The 21329-nt window shown below is 47.1% G+C and overlaps 1 protein-coding gene across 1 annotated transcript; it reads right to left on the bottom strand.

Moving 5' to 3' along the window:
• Positions 1–19876: 19876 nt before the first annotated feature.
• Positions 19877–20419, bottom strand: LOC125506992 (activating signal cointegrator 1-like). Its single transcript, XM_048671697.1, has 2 exons — positions 20112–20419; positions 19877–20025 (listed from the first exon to the last, which is right to left on the bottom strand). Exons 1-2 carry the CDS (start codon positions 20389–20391, stop codon positions 19877–19879), a joined length of 429 nt encoding a protein of 142 aa, XP_048527654.1. The 5' UTR covers positions 20392–20419.
• Between the last annotated feature and the right edge of the window lie 910 nt (positions 20420–21329).

The following is a 21329-nucleotide window of genomic DNA, read 5'->3' as shown; positions in this document are numbered from 1 at the left end:
CCCGTGAGCTTTATCAGAGAGTAAGCAAACTCGCGGTCTCACTCCGAGATCACGGGAGCAAGGACATGGATGACAATTGGATCAAGCGCACATTCCTCAAGACAATGATGCCTTACCACAAGGCCATGTCCTCCGTCATTCGTCAAAGGCCGGACTTCCACACTTTGACCTCAAGTGAAGTGTTGGATGAGTTTGTGGCTATGAACATCTTGGACAAGACCGCCGACAATGTGATGCTTCGCTCTCAAACGGAAAAGAAGCCCAACCTTGCATTAAAGGCCAAGGTTTGCGGTGAAGAAGAAGAAGAGGAAGAAGAGGAAAGCAACCCCCAAGATACAAAGTATGCCTATCATGAACACATGGCACTTGCTTCAAGGCAATTTTGGAGTAAGAAAAACTCAAGGCCAAACTTCAACAAGAACAACTCAAGCGGCACGAAGAGCAAGCAACGTGTAAGGACTTGCTACAATTGTGGCAATGTGAGTCATTTTGTTGCGGAGTGCATGTATGAGAAGAGGGAAGACTATGGTGGCAAGCTCATTCGAAAGGAAAAAGCCAAGTCTTTCCCCTACAAGAGCAACTTCACCAAGAAAACCCCTCACAAGGCGTTGGTGGTTCAAGAAGAGTACCATGAGGATGATGATGATGATGAAGATGGTGAGTCGGTTGCCATGGCATCCATTGCCATTGCAAAAACTCCACGAGTATCTCTCTTCGACTCACCCAATGAGAACATCACCGCCAAGTGTCTCATGGCTAAAGCCACCAACAAGGTAACTCCCAACATCAAAACTACCATCATTAATAATCCTTCCTTGACGGATTGCATTAATGAATGTGAGGGATCTAATGTGGAGGAAATGATCTTGAGTCCTTTATGGGTAAACTCAATGGTAAATCCAAGAAGCATTTTATTGCTCTCTTGGAACAACTCGGTGAAGCCAATGACATGATCGAGTCTCATGAAGATACTATCTCCAAGATGGAGGGACATAGTCGTGACTATGCCAATGAGATTTTGGATCTTTCCAATGCTCTTGAGGAAGAGCGTAGTCTTCGTTTGGCTCTTCAAGAGTCACACAATGTTGATCATGCTAAGTTAAAGAAAGATTTTGATCATGCTCTCGTTGTTTCTCGTGTGCTAAACTCCGAGAAGGCCGAACTTGGGGTTGATCTTTCCAGACTCAAAGAGGAGTTTGATCTACTTGACAAGGCTCACAAGGTCTTGAAGGGTGCTCATGCTAGCCTCAAAGAGTCTCATGATCAACTTCAAGTAAAGCTAACCAAGGACAAAGCCACTTTTACTCCTATGATGTTAATTGATAATGCAAATGCTACTAACCCGTGTTGTGAGCATGTGCATCTTGCTGAGGAGAACGCTAATCTAAAGGTGCAACTTGAGAAAGGTCTTGCGTCTTGCATACAAGGCGAGAAGAACCTCAACGACCTCTTGACCAACCAAAAGGGAGTTGTGGCCAAGGAAGGGATTGGGTACATGCCCAAGTCCAAGAACAAGAAGAAGAATGACAAGGCCAAACGACCTCCCCCTCTCATGCAAACCTTTGTGAAGGAGGTGAGGGTGCTACTAAGGAGAAGGAGAAAACCTCCATGAGGGGTAGTGATGCCAAGAAGGGAAACGCTGCCCTTCTCAACAAAGCCGGCGACTTTAACCCTTCTTATGTGTTGTGTCACGCTAGTGATGGGCATGTTTATGCCAAATTTGTTGGTTCTCCTTATGAGTACATTGAATGGTCTATTTGGGTTCCTAATACCCTTGTTACTAACATCAAAGGACCCATTACAAAATGGGTACCTAAAACCAAGCATTGATCTCTTGTAGGTGTTTGCTTCCGGTGGGGGTCATGGTTGCTCGATAGTGGAGCTACTAATCATATGACCGGAAGCAAGGACTTGGTGGTGGACATGCAAAATATTCCATCCATGCCCACCAATGTTGAGTGGGGTGATGCCTCGTCTTCTAAGGTATTGGGACTCGGCAAAGTTGTCATTTCTCATGATCTTACGATCGAGAAGGTCATGCTTGTTGAGTCCCTTGCATACAATTTACTTTCCGTTCGTCAACTAGCACTCATGGGCTTTGCCACTTTCTTTGATATTGATTCCGTGGCCCTCTTGTGGAGAAAGACTCTTAAAGTAGCCTTTGTTGGGCATGTCGAGAACGATCTCTATGTGGTTAACTTTTTGGAGCGACCCACTAAGACCGCGACATGCCTAATGGCTAAAGTTGACGTGGGATGGCTTTGGCATCGCCGTTTAGCCCACGTCATTATGAGATCTTTGCAAAGTCTTCTCAAGGGGGACCATGTCCGTGGACTAACAAATGTTAGTTTTGCGAAAGATCGTGCTTGTAGTGCTTGCATTGAAGGAAAGCTACATGATAAGGCTCACCCTCCCACGACTATCATCTATTCGAAGAGGCCCTTGGAGCTCCTTCACTTGGATCTCTTTAGACCTCCATCCTTTGATAGTCTTGGGGGTAGAAAGTATTGCTTGGTGATTCTAGATGACTATTCAAGATACACTTGGGTATATTTCTTCAAGAGGAAGAGTGATACCCAACAAACCGTCATCAACTTTGCAAATGAAGCTCAATGACAGCATAATACAAAGATCTTGACAATAAGAAGTGACAACGGCTCCGAGTTCAAGAACTACACCTTGGATGAGTTTTTGAGTGATGAGGGAATCAAGCATCAATATTCCACACCGTATACCCCTCAAAAAAATGGTGTAGGGGAGAGGAAGAACCGGACGTTGATGGATGCGGCAAGGACCATGATGGCGGAGTTCAAGTCTCCCTACAACTTTTGGGCCGAAGCCATCAACACCGCGTGCCATGCATCTAATCGGCTCTACCTCCACAAAGGCTTGAACAAGACTCCATATGAGATACTCACCGGTAACAAGCCCAACCTCAAGTACTTCCGGGTGTTTGGGTGTAAGTATTTCATTCTCAAGAAAGGTGTCCATTTGTCTAAATTTGAGGCTAGAGCTTATGAGGGCATATTTGTTGGTTATGCTACAAACTCTCATGCTTACCGTGTTCTGAATAAGTCCACGGGACTTATTGAGGAAATGTGTAACGTGGAGTTTGATGAGAATAACGGCTCCCAAGTGGAGCAAAGTGGTACTCGTGATGTAGGTGACGAAATTCCTCCTCAATCCATAATAAGAATGGGTGTTGGTCTTATCCTACCCATTGAGGAACCCCTTGTGGCCTAGGGAGAAGGATAATGTTCTACTCAAGTGGAACCTTCACCAACCCAAGACCCACACGCTTCCAAAGAACAAAGTGAGGGCCCTCATCCTCATGAACAAGACCAAGGGCAAGATCAATCTCAAGATGGTGTTGTAACATCAAGTGATGCCCAAGGTCAAGTTCCCTCCTCCGAGCAAGATCAAGATCAAGAGCTTCCACGAGAACAAGAAGCTAAAGACGACGCTCAAGATGATCAAGTGACCACTCCTCGTCTCACCCCCGAGGAGGAATTGGAGCGTCGTGCCGCCAAGGTTGCTTCCAAGCTCTCCAGCAAGGATCATCTCATGAAAAATATGCTTGGAAGCTTAAGAAAGGTGGTAAGCACTCGTAGACAATTAGCAAACTATTGTGAACATCATGTGTTTGTCTCTTGTGTTGAACCCCAAAAGGTATATGAGGCGCTCGAAGATCTGGATTGGCTCAATGCCATGCATGAAGAACTCAACAACTTCGAGCGCAACAAAGTGTGGAGATTGGTGCCAAGGCCGACGGTGAACCACAATGTCATTGGAACCAAGTGGATATTTAAGAACAAGCAAGATGCTCATGGGATTATCATTCGCAACAAGGCTCGTTTGGTGGCACAAGGCTACTCCCAAGTCGAGGGTATCGACTACGGTGAAACCTTTGCTCCCGTTGCTCGTCTTGAATCCATTCGCATGTTGATTGCATATGCTTCTCATCATAACTTTAAGTTACAACAAATGGATGTGAAGAGTGCTTTTCTTAATGGTCCTATTAATGAATTGGTTTATGTCAAGCAACCCCCCAGGTTCGAGGATCCCTACTTTCCCAATCATGTGTATCAACTCGATAAGGCACTCTATGGCCTTAAACAAGCCCCATGTGCATGTTATGACTACCTTACCGAGTTGTTACAAGACCGTGGTTTTGAAGTTGGGCTAATCGACCCCACTCTTTTTACTAAGAAGGTCAAAGGGGAGTTGTTTGTGTGCCAATTATATGTTGATTATATTATGTTTGGTTCCCCTAACAAAGCTTTCAATGAGGAATTTGCCGCTCTCATGACCTCAAAATTCGAGATGTCTTCCATGGGAGAGTTGAGTTCTTTCTCGGGTTCGAAGTGAAGCAAAGGAGAGAAGGAACTTTCATCAGCCAAGCCAAATACACACAAGACATGCTTAAGAGATTCAAGCTAAGTGATGTCAAGGCGGCGTCCACTCCCATGCCAACCAAGTGCCAACTTGACATTGATCCCAATGGTAAAGCAATGGATCAAAAGGTATATCACTCCATGTTTGGCTCCTTGCTTTACCTTTGTGCATCTAGACCGGATATCATGTTGAGTGTGGGAATTTGTGCATGGTTTCAAGCCAAACCTAAGAAAACGACGGCCAGTGAATTGTAATACGACTCACTATAGGGCGAATTCGAGCTCGGTACCCGGGGATCCTCTAGAGTCGACCTGCAGGCATGCAAGCTTGTAGGTTACTCGGACTCGGGTGGGGGGGAGACAAAGTGGATCGGAAGTCCACTTCCGGAGGGTGCCAATTCCTTGGTTGCTCTTTGGTAAGTTGGTCTTCCAAAAAGCAAAGTTGTGTGTCTCTCTCGTCCATCGAAGCGGACTATGTAGCGGCCGATAGTTGTTGTGCACAACTCTTATGGATGAGGCAAACTTTAAAGGATTACGGTGTCATTTGTGACAAAGTGCCTCTTTGGTGTGACAATGAAAGTGCCATCAAGATTTCTCTCAACCCGGTGCAACACTTCAAGACGAAGCATATTGAGATTCGGTATCACTTCATCCGGGATCACATATTCGAGGGGAGATCGAGCTCAACTACGTCAACACTCATGATAACCTTGCAGATATTTTCACGAAGCCGTTGGATGAAGCAAGATTTCGCGAGTTAAGGCATGAGCTAAATATCATTGATTCGAGCAATGTTGCTTGAACCCTTGCACACCCCACCATACTCAACTTGTTGTCTTGTTTAGATGTAGGCATGGACATAGGGGGAGTGTTGTTCTCTCAATAAACTCTCTCTCCCCCCATTATGCATAAATTGATCAAGTCTTTCACATTATCCATGTTTGATGGTACTTGTGCTTCAAAGACGAGTTTTGGTCATGGGCCCAAGGATAATTCTTCATGGTGCCATACCAATTGACTCAAACATAGGTGGCTCCAGCCACCACCCTCTCTTTCGAGAGGTGGTGTCTCGTGGTCGTCTCTTGTTGTCGGTTTGCCCCTTCTTATCCTCGTGTTTGACTTTGTTGTGTGGTGTCTTGTCCATTTGAAGTTTCCTTGCGAAGACCTCTCTTTCTCTTGTGTTGGGAATTTGCTTCTTCCTGAGCTCACGGTACTACCGCGGCCGGCCACGGTACTACCGTGCGTGGAGAGTGCGGTACTACTGGCCCAGCGCGGTACTACCGCCTGGGGGAGCGGTACTACCGCTTTGGTGCGGTTCTTCCGCCCAAGCGGTACTACCGCGATGATATGCGGTACTACCGCGCTGTCGGAGGCGCGTGGGGATAAGGACGGGAATGGGGGGGTTCTAACTTCCCCACTTCGTCTCTCTCTCCCTTGCTCAAGAACGGGGCCGGAGTCCCTTGCCGGATCTCCGTCTCCGGCTGCTCTCTTTGGATTCCAACCGGTGGGATCATTCCCCACCACTTCCTCTTGCGATGGACCAAGGTTTTTCCCCAAATCCCTCTCTTTCTTGTTGGTTCTCTTGTCTCAAGGTTTTTGGGGAGATGCATGTGCTCTTGAGATTTTAGGCCAAATCTTTGCAAGAGAAGGTTGTAGGAGAGTAGTGTTGCGTAGACATTTTACTTGATATATTGCCCCATGGTAGATGTGATCAGCCGTAGTTCTGCCGTGGTTTCGCGCATCTTCTCAGATTCAAAAGTAGGCTCGGATCTGATGCGGTGCGGTACTACCGTGCCTCTGATGTGGTACTACCGCTTGTTCGGTACTACCGCCCGTTCGGCGCGATACTACTGCACGTTCTGTGGCACTAAGGTCTTACTACCGCTCCAAGCCACGGTACTACCATATCCTCACACGGTACTACCGCGACTAGGAGCGGTACTAAAATTTTAGTACCGCATGACTAGGCAGCACTACCATTGTTATCCCATCTTCCTTGTGGCATTTATCCCGTATGATTTCTACCTGTTTCCCTTGCTTTGCCGTGGTCTTTGCATTGATTCTTCTCGCTCTTTGTGTGTGCTTTCTCTTGTGTCTTAGGTGGTGGCTCTCGTCGTTCCAATCCCAGTCATGACACTGGCTCCAAGCAACTGCGCAATCCTCAAGATGAAGCACCAGAGGGCTCCAGTGCCCCCAAGCGCAATGTCAAGACCACTGCCAGCAAGCAAAAGGAACCTACTAAGGGCATGGACGAGATTCCCCTCGCTGAGTACATTAAACGCCGAAAGATCAACCCTTATGTGAATGCTTGTGCTATCCTCAGAGGCACTGAGTTGTTTTGGACCAAGCAGTAGGCTCTCATTTATCTGGATATAATCAAGAACAAGCAAAATACCTACGTGGATGTCAAATGGATCGACATGAATCACATGAGGAAGGACAAGTTTCGTGAGTATTTTGGAGAAGCTCTGGATTTGGTGGAGCAGTTCGGTATTGAGCCTGTGATCTCCTTCCACCTTGACTATGACCCTGAGCTTATCTATCAGTTCTTTGCCTCAGTTTACTTTCACCCCGGGGATGAGTGGAGGATGACCAATGGTCGTCAGTTGTCTGCTATCTGGAAGGAGTTCATGGATCTGCTCCACGTTCCTGATGACGGGCTCCACTCACCCGTTGGTGTTCGCCCCCATGCTAATCCTGAGTCTGCTAGCAAGAACAAGCTTCAGTCGTTCTATGTTGAGAAGGTACTTCCCAGTGTCAAGTCGACTTGGGTACTGAACTATTTTCTGGATATCATGCATCGCATCTTCCGCAACAGTCTGTTCCCTCGCATTGGTGACAAGGACAAGGTTCATTCCTATCTGGTGGACATGATGCTCCTGTGCGAGGAGGCTCGTACGTCTCAGACTCAGCCACTTGATGTCTCACAAATCATGTGGTGTGAGCTATGGTTTGCGGTGTACACTCGCAAGGTACCTATCTATGGACCATACCTGTTTCTGTTGATCTCCACGACTTGGGAGAAGCTGTACCCTGGTGATGAGTTCCTTGCTCCAGACTGGATTCGGCATGAGTCCATCAGTCTCCGTGTCAAGCCCAACTGGGCCAACACTACTACTCGTGTTGAGGCATCTGCTGCTAGGAGGGGTGTTGATGAGGAGGAGGCTCCAGCAGAGGATGTTGCTGAGGACCGTGCTACTCGGTCTTCCCACCCTTCCTCTGAGCCCTCGTGGGCCAAGAAGCTGAAGGACAAGATGAAGACTCTTTTCTGCATGCATGCAAAGGGGCAGTACAAGATTCATGTGGCATCCAAGGAGAGTCGCCGCCGCGACAAGAAGGTTATGAAGCTCTTTGGAGAGGACGTCTCTGGCGGTTCTGAGGATGCCATCACGCCAGAGTCTGAGTGGATGGCGAGGTAAGGCTTCAAGTGGACTAGTTCTGAGGAGGACGTCGAGGAGACCGTCCCCGCTGCCGAGTCTAACACAGAGCACGAGGAGAGTTGGGATGATTTCTCTGCCTGAGCCACCCCGTGTGTGTAGGTGTCCTCTCTGCCTTTTTGGCATCTCGCTGCCAAAGGGGGAGAGAGTGTAGGGATTTGCGTGTTTGGGAGTCGTGTGTCATGTTTGGTGTGTTTGCTTTGTCGTTTGGACCTCGTTTGCCTTGGTTTGGTTTGTGCGGTTGAGACTTATCCTTCATATGGTGTAAGACATATGCACTCTATTCTATCTTAGTGAGCTTATGTTTGTGCTATCTTGTCTAGTGTTAGCCTTACTATTGCAAGATATGCCTTGTCTCTATAATATAGGGGGAGCTTTGATCCTAGTATGTGTGTCGTGCAGTCCAAAGCACCCATCTAGTTGGCACACATCTAGGGGGAGCCCGTCTATATTCTAGAGAGGAGGGGTTTGCGTTTGCTTAATATTATTTCCCTTGTGCAAATCCCGTATTGTCATCAATCCACCAAAAAGGGGGAGATTGTAAGGGCATATTTATCCCTAAGGTGTTTTGGTGATTGATGACAATGCGTTTGCTGACTAATCGTGTGTCTTGAGTTTCCTAGACGTTTCTTTGCTAGGCACAAGACGGTTTGGTGTCCCTCGAAGACTATTGAAGATGGTGTTTTTCTATGTTTCTTTTCAGTGGATTTGAGTCGTAGGAAAGCCGTACTATTAAGAGGGGGTCCGCGTCAGAAAGGTTCGGGTGGAATCATCACGTACAGGTTTCTTCCTAGTCCCCTCCTCTCCCTTGCACTTTGGAGCATCCTCTGTTTATCCTCTTTACCCTGTTCTGGCGGCTGTTGTTGGCTTGTGGTAGTACTGCTCCCTGGTGAGCGGTAGTACCGCAGGCACCCGCGGTAGTACCGTACTACGGCGTGATAGTACCGCAGGTGCCCATGGTAGTACTGCTCCTCTGGAGCCATAGTACCATGACCCCCAGGCCAAGTACCGCTCCTTCGCGGTAGTAGGGGCGGATGTAATCTTTTACATCCGCGCTACCGCGGTAGTACCGCATCCCTTGCGCGGTAGTACCGTGCGCAGCCTGGCTCAGCTGTCAGGCGGTAGTACCGCTCCTCTGCGGTAGTACTGTGTCGGAATTTTTCTTTGTCCGTTTCCCAGCGGAATTAGGAACGGATGTTCTTTTATCCACGCTCTTCCCAGGCTAGGGGTTTCCTGCCTTGCGGTAGTACCGCAAGGGGGAGTGGTAGTACCGCGCCTGCGGAAGTACCGTCCTCAGCCCATGTGCTTCAGGTCTGCCCTTCCTACTGTTGTTGCTGCGATAGTACCGCGGCTCCTCACGGTAGTACCGCGTGGCCTCGCGGTAGTACCGCAGATCTGGAGCGGTAGTACCGCTGGTCGCGGGCTGGTAGGTGGATAACAGTTGGTTTTTCTTCCTTAGCTATAAAAGGGGTGTCTTCTTCCTCTTGTTGACTACCTCTTCCAACCCTAAGCTCCATTGTTGCTCCAAGCTCCATTTTCGCCCGATCTCACTCCCTAGCCAATCAAACTTGTTGATTTGCTCGGGAGTGGTCGTGAAGGCCCCGATCTACACTTCCACCAAGAGAAATTTGATTCCCCCCACTAATCCCTTGCGGATCTTGTTACTCTTGGGTGTTTGAGCACCCTAGATGGTTGAGGTCACCACGGAGCCATAGTCCATTGTGGTGAAGCTTCGTGGTGTCGTTGGGAGCCTCCAATTTAGTTGTGGAGATTGCCCCAACCTTGTTTGTAAAGGTTCGTTCGCCGCCTCCAAGGGCACCAATAGTGGAATCACGGCATCTCGCATTGTGTGAGGGCGTGAGGAGAATACGGTGGCCCTAGTGGCTTCTTGGGGAGCATTGTGCCTCCACACCGCTCCAACGGAGACGTACTTCCCCTCAAAGGGAAGGAACTTCGGTAACACATTCTCGTCTCCACCGGCTCCACTCTTGTTTATATCTTGCCTTTACTGGTGCAATCTTATTTGTGATATATCTCTTGCTTTCTTGTGTACTCATCGTTGTTGCATCATATAGGTTGCTCACCTAGTTGCATATCTAGACAACCTACTTTGATGCAACGTTTAAATTGTTAAAGAAAAGCTAAAAATTGTTAGTTGCCTATTCACACCGCCCTCTAGTCAACTATATCGATCCTTTCACCGACGATGTCCGAGGTTGGGAGGGGTCGGGGTCGGGGTCGGGGGCCGGAGCCGGAGCCGGCGTCGGGGTCGGTCACGGGAGAGTGCAGGACTCCGGTGGCGCGACGGGGAGGAGAGTGTGGGGATTTGGGGGAAAAGAGGCGGGATGAAGGGAGGAGCGGGGATTTTTGGGGTTAAGTGGGCATAGCAGTAGCACGTTTAGGCAAAACGCGCTATAGCTACTTCAGGTAGCTATAGCGCTTTCGTGTAGAAATCGCTACTACTATCTTGACTAGCTGTAGCTCTTTTCTCACAAAAGCGCTGTTGTTATAACCAGTACCTATATATAACAATTTTCCTTTTTGTTTCCTTCTATTTTCTTTTCCTTCATTTTCTCTCACTTTTCTTTTTTTTTCCGAGAGCAGTGAACGAATGGAAGGCTATATATAGTGCATCATTTGACGGTTAAATATGTATGCAAAATAGGAACATATATATTACATCATTCGACTCATGCATAATAATGGCTAAGTGTGTATACAAAATTGGAACATATATATTACATCATTTGACCGATAACATACGGTTCCTCAGCGTTAACATTTTCGTTTTTGAGTCATCTTCTTTCCCTTCTTGTTTGTTGAAGGATAATTGAGCCCCTCATTGTGACTTTGCCTTTTCCATGGAGTGCGATTTTTCCTAGGTAATGTAGTACTGATTCTTATTTTGACGTATACTTCATCATCGTCGTCATCTTCCCTCATTGGATTGTCGTACTGATCGTAGTCTTCCTCATTGGCGACTCCATCCATTCCAATGATGTTCCTTTTGCCTCTCCTCACGACAACACGGCTGGGATTGCGCGGGTCAGTTATGAAGAAGCATTGTGTCACGTGCTTAGCGTGTACCCATGGCTCGTTTTTTGCGATAGCGTTCACGGTAGCGCTCTTGCTGTTGGGTATAGTCATGGTAGTGAAATTCCGGTTTTCTCTTTCGACATTCTTAGCCCATCTGACACGAAACATCGTCGTGTTGTGCAGTCCAAAGTAGTCAAGCTCCCAGATCTCCTCGACCATTCCATAAAATATTTCAGTTGCGCCGGTGTCGCCGCCTGTCATGCATTCCATCGTCACCCCTGAGTTTTGATCATCACTGTCCATATCTTTGTCCTCTGTGTAGAACATGTATCCGTTGATATCATATGCCTGATAGGTTATGAGGTTGGGCGAGGGGCCATGTTCTAAGGCTCATATGAGCAATTCGTCCTTAGAACCCTCCTCCGGGGGATTAGCAATAATATGCTCTTTGAACCAATGTAGGAAAGTGGAGTTGTGCTCTCTAGTAACTTCGGCGTCCGTCCTGCATACCCCCCGGTCACGATACTTCTTTGCGATAACTTCTTTGTGTTGTGCCACGAAAGGATCTACCTCGTCTAGGTGTTGTAGCACTACCAAGTTTGCTCTGTCAAAGTTGCTGCGTCGATCTGAGTATGCCACATGCATGAACTTTTAATCACCTCTATCTCGAGATCGAGCACATGATGGAGATGATGATGTAGGGAGATCAAAAGTGCACAAAGCTCTTCTTGACAAAGATAGATCTAGTTAAGGGGCCAATAGGTCACTTAACTAAATGCTACATCTACCTAGCTAGCTAATTTGGGAGGAGAGAACTTCAACTAGTGGAGGGGGAAGGAAAAAGAGAAAGGAGATGCATTAATGGAGGTGGTGTGTAGTTAGCTAGGAGTAATGAAGAGAGAGAAAGGTAGGTAGAAGAGGGAGAGTAATGGGGGGAGAAGTATTGAGGAAGAAGAAGAGTGAGAGAGGGAGGATGGGAGGTAGGGGAAAGGGAGGATGGGGGAGGGGAGGACGGGTGGGTGGAAAACGGTGGTTGGGTCCTACGACTTAGCAGTAGCGCGGGAGCGAAAACGCGCTACTGCTAATAGCGTAGTAGCAGCATGTGTTTCTCACACGCGCTACTGCTAAACGGGGCCAACCATGTGCACAATTTTAAAATTAGCAGCAGCGACCCGAGCAAAAAGCACGCTACTACTATTTCTCTAGCAGTAGCACGCCCAGCGACACCGCGCTGCTGCTAAACTTAGGGTGTTCGTTACTGTCGGTGGATTTTTGTAGCAGCGAGGTTTAGCCCCCAAGCGCTACTACTAAATTTGCATCATTAGCATGTTTTCCTTGACCACGCTACTGCTAATTAGCATTAGCGCTTCTTTTTGTGCTGCGCTGGTGCTAATATTTTGTGTATAAGGTTTTCCCTAGTAGTGTTAGCATAATGATCGTTTAGTTTTATTGCTATTGCTTTCATCATGACTTATACATGTTCCTCTAACTATGAGATTGTGAAACTCCCGAATACCGGATTAACACCTTGTGTATTATCAAACGTCACAACATAACTGGGTGATTATAAAGATGCTCTACAGGTGTCTCCGAAGGTCATTGTTGGGTTGGCATAGATCGAGATTAGGATTTGTCACTCCGAGTATCGGAGAGGTATCTCTGGGCCCTCTTGGTAATGCACATCACTATAAGCCTTGCAAGCAATATGACTAATGAGTTAGTTATGGGATGTTGCATTACGGAAGGAGTAAAGAGACTTGCTGGTAACGAGATTGAACTAGGTATGATGATACTGACGATCGAATCTTGGGAAAGTAACATACCAATGACAAAGAGAACAATGTATGTTGTTATGCGGTTTGACCGATAAAGATCTTCGTAGAATATGTAGGAGCCAATATGAGCACCCAGGTTCCTCTATTGGTTATTGACCGGAGATGTGTCTCGGTCATGTCTACATAGTTCTCGAACCCGTAGGGTCCGCATGCTTAACGTTCGATGACGATTTGTATTGTGAGTTACGTGATTTGATGACCGAACTTTGTTCGGAGTCCCGAATGAGATCATGGACATGACGAGGAGTCTCGGATGAGGTCACGGACATGTGTTTCAGGTATTTTTCGGAGTACCAGGAGGTTACCGGAACCCCCCGAGAGAGTAATGGGCCTTTATGGGCTTTATGGGAAAGGAGAGAAGGGCCTCAAGGGGTGGCCGTGCCCCCCCCCCATGGCTGGTCCGAATTGGACTAGGAGGGGCAGCGCCCCCCTTTTTCCTTCTCCCCTCTTCCTCCTTCCCTCCTTCTCTTTGTTGGAATAGGAAGGGGGGCGAATCCTACTTGGACCAGGAGTCTAAGTAGGACTCCCATCTTTGGTGTGCCCCCCTTGGGCTGGCCTCCTCTTCCCACCTCCTTTATATATGTGGGAGAGGGGCACGTCAAAGACACACAAAGTCTTCTCTTAGCCATGTGTGGTGCCCCCCTCCACAGTTACACACCACGGTTATATCATCGTTGTCGGTGTCAAAACCGGTGGATCTTGGGTAGGGGGTCCCAAACTATGCGTCTAAGGCGGATGGTAACAGGTGGCAGGGGACACGATGTTTACCCAAGTTCGGGCCCTCTTGATGGAGGTAATACCCTACGTCCTGCTTGATTGTTCTTGATGATATGAGTATTACAAGAGTTGATCTACCACGAGATCGTAGAGGCTAAACCCTAGAAGCTAACCTATGGTATGATTGTATGTTGTCCTACGGACTAAACCCTCCGGTTTATATAAACACCTGGAGGGGGCTAGGGTTACACAAAGTCAGTTACAAGGGAGGAAATCTACATAACCGTATTGCCTAGCTTGCCTTCCATGCCAAGGAGAGTCCCATCCGGACACGGGACGAAGTCTTTAATCTTGTATCTTCATATTCCAACAGTCCGACCAAAGGATACAGTCCGGCTGTCCGGAGACCCCCTAATCCAGGACTCCCTCAGTAGCCCCTGAACCAGGCTTCAATGATAATGAGTCCGGCGCGCAGTGTTGTTTTCGGCATTGCAAGGCGGGTTCCTCCTCCGAATACTCCATAGAAGATTTTGAACACAAGGATAGTGTCTAGCTCTACAAAACAAGTTCCACATACTACCGTAGAGAGAATAATATTTCCACAAATCCAATCTGCTGACACGTTTGACAGCATGACATCACGCCATGGCCCAGTCACTATTCGAACCGTTTTTCTCAACCAGCACCGCACATAACGCGGGGCGGTTTTCTTGACACGTCTTGTCAAAGTAGAGATCGTGTCCCCCTTATTACGGGATTCTCATCAATACGAATGTGGGTAACCCAACCTCTCCATCAATTACGGTGCCTGGGGAATACGCGATTGTACCAGGCAAGTGGGGAGGTGCATCGCCTCTTCCGCCCTTATAAAGGGACAAGATTTCACCTCTTTTACCCACGCCTTCTTCCTCCTTGCTTATCCATTCTCACGCACTCGAGCTCCAGCGCCCAAGCTTGCGTTCTTCTTATCAAACCACTCCAAGCATGTCCGGAGCAGGAGGCAAGTGGATGGTCTCCTCCATCACGGAGGAGCACATCACAAAGTTGCGGGCAGCCGCATATCTGGCCGCGGATATCGCGCACCAGCTGCCAGATGCAGGGCAGATCGTCCCTACACCCGAACCCCATGAGAGGGTAGTTTTTCTTACCCATTTCGTCCGCAGACTGGGGTTTCCCCTCCACCTGTTTGTCCGCGGGCTCATGTTCTACTACGGGCTGGATTTTCATGATCTGGCCCCAAATTCATCCTCAACATCTCTGCGTTTATCGTTGTGTGTGAGGCCTTCCTCCGCATTAGGCCACACTTCGGCCTCTGGCTTAAAACCTTCAATGTTAAACCGAAGGTGGTGGTCGGCCAGCAAGCAGAGTGCGGAGGCACCATGGTCGGCAAAATGCCTAACATCACCTGGCTCGAGGGCACCTATGTGGATACCATAAAGGGGTGGCAATCGGGGTGGTTCTACATCACCGAGCCGCGCGACATCAACTGGGTGGCGGCCCCCAAATTTTGATCCGGAATCCCCACGCGGCTCACCTCCTGGAAAGAGAAGGGCCTATCCTGGGGTTCTTCGATAGAGCTGACGAGACTCCAGACCTGCATCAGGAACATGATGAGCAAGAAAATCAAGCTCGGCAACGTGGTCCAGGTCATGCTCTTCCGCCGGATCCTCCCGTGCCAACAACGGGCGTTCAATTTGTGGGAGTTCGACTCGGCCAAGCACCAGACGCTGCAAGAGCTCTATGACACGACACACGAGGACGTCTAGAGGGTGCTGTTCAAGGGCGCCGAGGTACCTCCTTTGCTCACCGAGGACCGCGGACTCAGCACAAAGCGTCGCGCCAATCCGGTAAGTTCTTACATTTCACAGGGTATTTATTTGCCCTGTGTCGGTGTCAAAACCGGTGGATCTTGGGTAGGGGGTCCCGAACTGTGTGTCTAAGGCGGATGGTAACAGGAGGCAGGACACACGATGTTTACCCAGGTTCGGGCCCTCTTGATGGAGGTAATACCCTATGTCCTGCTTGATTGTTCTTGATGATATGAGTATTACAAGAGTTGATCTACCACAAGATCATAGAGGCTAAACCCTAGAAGCTAGCCTATGGTATGATTGTATGTTGTCCTATAGACTAAACCCTCCGGTTTATATAGACACCGGAGGGGGCTAGTGTTACATAGAGTCGGTTACAAGGGAGGAGATTTACATATCCGTATTGCCTAGCTTGCCTTCCACGCCAAGGAGAGTCCCATATGGACACGGGGCGAAGTCTTCAATCTTGTATCTTCATAGTCCAACAGTCCAGCCAAAGGATATAGTCCGGCTGTCCAGAGACCCCTTAATCCAGGACTCCCTCAGTAGCCCCTGAACCAGGCTTCAATGACGATGAGTCCGGCCCGCAGTATTGTCTTCGGCATTGCAAGGCGGGTACCTCCTCCGAATACTCCATAGAAGATTTTGAACACAAGGATAGTGTCCGGCTCTGCAAAACAAATTCCACATACTATCGTAGAGAGAATAATATTTCCACAAATCCAATCTGCTGACACGTTTGACAGCATGACATCACGCCATGGCCCGATCATTATTCGAACCGTTTTTCTCAACCAGCACCGCACATAACGCGGGGCAGTTTTCTTGACACGTCTTTGTCAAAGCAGAGATCGTGTCCCCCTTATTACAGGATTCTCATCAATACGGACGTGGGAAACCCAACCGCGCCATCAATTACGGTGCCTGGGAAATAAGTGATTTTACCAGGCAAGTGGGGAGGCGCATCGCCTCTTCCGCCCTTATAAAGGGACAATATTTCACCTCTTTTACCCATGCCTTCTTCTTCCTTGCTTATCCATTCTCACGCACTCGAGCTCCAGCGCCCAAGCTCGTGTTCTTCTTCTCAAACCACTCCAAGCATGTCCGGAGCAGGAGGCAAGTGGATGGTCTCCTCCGTCACGGAGGAGCACATCACAAAGTTGCGGGCAACCGAATATCTGGCCGCGGATATCTTGCACCGGTTGCCAGATGCAGGGCAAATCGTGCCTACGCCCGAACCCCATGAGAGGGTAGTTTTTCTTACCCATTTCATCCGCGGACTGGGATTTACCCTCCACCCATTTGTCCGTGGGCTCATGTTCTACTACGTGCTATATTTTCATGATCTAGCCCCCAACACTACAAGAAATATGTCAACTTGTGACCCTCACTATTGGCCGCTGAAAGGTCATAGTTTTTCATTTGCGACATTTTTGTGACCAAAAACAGAAGGTCAAAAGCTAGCGGTCGTAAACTGAAATTAGTGACCTTTTTGTGATATGTAAAAGGTCGTTGGTTCCACGACCAAATTTTTGGTCACTAGCAACCTCCCCAGACCACGTAGGCATCCAGCGTGGCAAGCTGATGTGGCACAAGAATCAGCCCGATCCGATTCGGTGTTTTACATGGGCCGAGCCCAAAAATTCAGCCTATTTGTTTTTTTTCTCATATTAATTTTCGTCAGGTAGATGGGCCAAGCCCAACAATTAAGCCTTCTCATTTTTGGGCCATGGCCTTTTCGGCTAGACAGTTTTATTTTTCTTTTTTCAAAAAAATTCCTCTAGTTAGATGGGTCCCACTGGTCAAGTTCTACTAAGTGGGCCCCTTTTGTCAATGCTTTTTCTTCTGATTTTTATTTGACAGTAAATAAATAATCAATACTTAAATCAACAGACATAAAACATAATAAATACTTCAAGTAACAGCAACTAGAATCAATCTGTATACAGTGACAATCAATGTTACAATCTCTACAAATATTGGGATCCTGCTCCAGTCATCGCACGGGTACAAATTCTACTAGTGTAATAACACATATAAAAGTAGAATCACTGTTAAACATATGGAGTGACAATCGGTACAAACTGGACCCCTGCTCCAATCATATGAAACATATGCACGACTCAATGGGTGACCATACTTGACTAGGCCATGACCTTCATTACACTGGACTAACAGAATGACAATATGAACTATCATCATGCCTTCCGCGGTCGCCCTGTTACATGAACCAGAAGAGAAGAATCAAAAAATTTGGGGCCAATATATTATGAACAAACCAATCAAAAAACAAACAAGTTCTTTAGAATGATAAGAAAAATTCAGCTAGTACAATGCTTTCATTCTCCAGCAAGTTAAAATGAGATAATCATTCATACAAGAAAGGTGACGAAAGAAAATAGAGAATTTTACTCATAGCATGCAAAGTATCAATATTCTGATAAACATATACAAGTGTAAATGTCAACTATCTTATGCCCAAATGAATGACTGCTTGTGGAAGAAATATGTTAAACCAGGTTAGTTGTAATGGAGAGGGGCTGACTTACATTGGCCGTAGTGGTCGATTGTGGCCTGAACAAATCTATTGTAGTCATTGGGGTCTGTGACATCCCCGGGGAGAATGATCACATTTGGCACGCCGAGCTCGAAGGCGCGGTCGGCGACCTGCCACAGGCTCCACTCCCTCCTTGCTACCAGGGCAAGGCATGCCCCCTTTGCGGCGTACTGGTAAGCCAGTTGCTGCATGCAGAAGAGAAGATCCCAAGTTGTTTGGAGTTAACAACGAAAGTATTGTATAATGTTTAAAACATGTATATTCAATATGGCAAGTAGAAAAGCAAAGTTCTAGTAGAGTAGCATAAGAAGCAGACGAATTCTGATTCTGTAACAGGAGGAAACGTAGTTGTCCTGTGCAACAAGAGGAATTCTGATTCTGTAACAAGAGGTAGAATTAGCATCACTAGCTCTGTTGTTGTTGTTTGCATATTACATAAGTAGTTGTCTGCCTAAGAAAATAGAGAGGCATATGCAGCAAGAACACGCAATGTGATGACACTATGAGTGCACTATAACTTTGGAAGTAAAAATAACATAAATTCATTTGGGCTGATTTGTACACAAGCAAGAAAAACTTCTTACAAATTAATTCATGGAAGCGTATCATCCTTTTAGTCCCTCACCCATATCTCCTAGTAGGATTACATAATGCCTAGTGAGTGATCTAGCAATGTACTGTACAAGAGAGTATATATGTGTATGGATTCCTGCAGCCAGCTTCTATCAGTAACAGGCATGTATATATTGAAGTAAACGTAACAGAGAGTATCTTTGGAAACATTCAAAATATATTCAATGTTGGAGCTGCATCTTATAACTCAAGGAGCCACATGAAATCCATTGAAGGACTTTACTGTGACAATTCACTTGTATAGTCCTGCCTCATGTGCATAATGTCGTTGCAAACAATTTAGATAGTGTACATATATATATATAGAAAGAAGCGCTTGATCAACAAGCTGCTGTAATAGTGTATATATATAGATAGTGTATATATATAGATAGATAGTGCACCAATATTTTTTTAGAAGGTAACTGAACTTCTGTGCACACATTTAGATAGAAAGAAGCGCTTCATCAACAAGTTGTTGTAATAGTGTATATATATACATGCTAACAACATGAATGTTCCATCAGGCCATGCTCAACTACTCTAAACCATTACTTGCTTTGCAAGAAAATAATAGAAAAAGTAATCAGGAGATGACACAATGAACAAGTGAAGGCTTTAAATATCTCCCTCTCAAAGAATCAAGTCAATGAAGACATGCAGTACAATGAGGAGCAGCCTTGCATCATCGTTTGCTCAGATCGACACTGGAAAGTGTGCTGCTATACCATGATCAGAACCCGCACGACACAGCCTCTCTGTCCCCCACCTCAACTCGCCCATGTCGCTACTGCAGTTGGATGTAAGTGTGTAAATACAAAATACTTTGCATAATGTATCTAGACTATAGAATCTTGCAGCTAGTAGTGCATGAATTCAACTCAATATTATAATAAACATCCGCTGGAAGTTGTCAAATAAATTCATTCGCTGCTAATTGCCAAAGCAAGTGTTGTAGATAGGATGGTGGTGTCATCCACAATAAGATAATATTGCTCCTACTGAAATACCATTCATTTAGTATGAAAATAACAAGCTTAGCTAAATATAACATTTCATTGAGCACAAGCTTGACTTGTATGACCAACAATTTACTGATGAAAATCATCAATCAGGAACTAAATGACAACTTAAGAAGAAAAACAGCAGGCATCAAAGTCTCAGGCGCATACGGTGGATGCAATGATCAGCAGCGTTTTAACAAGGTGGGATGTGAAACTAGCCAATGACAGCATACTAATTGCGACTGACAGATACAATCGGTGGTTTTGGGGGGTTTAACCTGTGGATTCTCGCAAAGCCATATAAAATATTCTAGTAAGATATCTCTCGCTGGAAAAGTTTCTATGCATAAACGAACATGCAACCTTCATTTCTTTCCATTGTTTTTATTCCTCTATTTTGCCACTAGCTGCTAATCACGTTCCTCTACTTTTTTTCTTTCCTCTATTTTACAAGGCTCTATTCCGAACAGGCCCTAACCAATGTTTTGAGTGGCATGACATGACAAGCTGTAGAAATCCAGGCCATGGACAGGAGAGGAATGAGGTTGTCTTACAGATTGAAGCACAACCTCCCGGCAGACCAGCTCCTCGGACCTGACGCAGCCGACCACCTCGACGCATCCTGAGCAATAATCGGCAATGGCATAAGCAAGCTGGGAGAAACAATGGCGGCGGCGGTAACTAGCAAGGAAGACGATGGATATGGACCGAGGAGGCAGGAGACGGGGTAGTTCTGGGGGAAGTCGATGTGGTGGACCCCGTCGATGGCGTAGATCTCACGGTAGAAGTCCTCCATGGCGGCGACGGTGTTGGGGTCGGGCACCTTGGAGGCGGCGTGGATCCAGAGGCGGCCGATGACCGGCAACGGCCAGGAGCGGCCCTCCACGCGCTTGGTGCCGTGCACTAGCAGCGACGCCCACGGCTGGTGCATCGTCAGGCAGGGGTTCCGCAGCCCCCCACCGCCTCCCCCCGAGTGCCCTCCGTGCATCGCCGCTCGTGGTGGTCCGGAGAGGAGAGGAGAGGAGAGGGTGGCGATGGCCGGAATCGAATCGGGGTTGGATTGGAGCAGCGGCGGCGCTGGAACGACGAGGAGGGACTTGGCATCGGGGTGGCGCGCTGCAAGGTCGGGAGATGCGGGGAGGGGAGGGAGGGACGTGGTCGGCGGCGGTGGGTGAGGAGGACGGCGAGGTCGGCGATGGGTGGGAGAGGACGGCGAGATCGGGAGTGGCGCGGGTACGGGGAGGATGTGGCGGCGGCGGGGAGATTGGGAGCAGGGAGAGGGGTGCGATGGGGGGATCTGATCTAGGGTTTGGGCTGCGAGGGGTATCACTTTTTTTTCTCTTTTCAGTAGATGAATGGATGGATGGATGTGGGATGGAGATATGGATGGATGGATGGATGGGCGCCATGTCATCGATCTGTGGGAAGAGTTTTGATTGGTTTGGAAAATCAATGATTTAAAATAGCTTTCGAGTACTAAAAATAGAGGGATTTATGAAGTAGCTATCAAAACTATTTTGCAAAAGGGTATCACACAATTTTTCACTCAAGTTAGACCACATTTTATGGATGAGCACAAATTCGTATGCATTTCTGATCTTTCTATCGATTTTTAATTATTTCTCGAGTGCCCAAAATGAGGTTTTTTGTGAAGGAACTACCAAATAAATGTTGTAAAAATGGACCAAATCATTTTTCTAAAAGACTAGGCCATGTTTAATGCACAATTGACACAATGGTTGGGTGTCAAAAGCTTTGATCCACCTCTGGTGAAAAAGACAAATTTCCGCCGATTGAGGAGGAAGCGGGTCAAATTTGAACTATAGCTGCCTCATAGTTTGCTCTTTATTTTTTACAAAAATCATTTCTAGGTACATAACTATCTATTTAATTAGAAAAATGTCAAAAGGTTTCCAAGATTCAACA

Source organism: Triticum urartu, chromosome 5, assembly GCF_003073215.2.
Source record: "Triticum urartu cultivar G1812 chromosome 5, Tu2.1, whole genome shotgun sequence".
Lineage (NCBI taxonomy): Eukaryota > Viridiplantae > Streptophyta > Magnoliopsida > Poales > Poaceae > Triticum > Triticum urartu.
This window is presented reverse-complemented; position numbering and strand designations above follow the sequence as displayed.

Coding starts and splice junctions, on each gene's coding strand:
- LOC125506992 (XM_048671697.1), bottom strand. CDS start 20,391: ATGCACGGAGGGCACTCGGGGGGAGGCGGTGGGGGGCTGCGGAACCCC. Junction 20,026..20,111: donor CCCCGTCTCCTGCCTCCTCG/GTCCATATCCAT, acceptor ATTATTGCTCAG/GATGCGTCGAGGTGGTCGGC.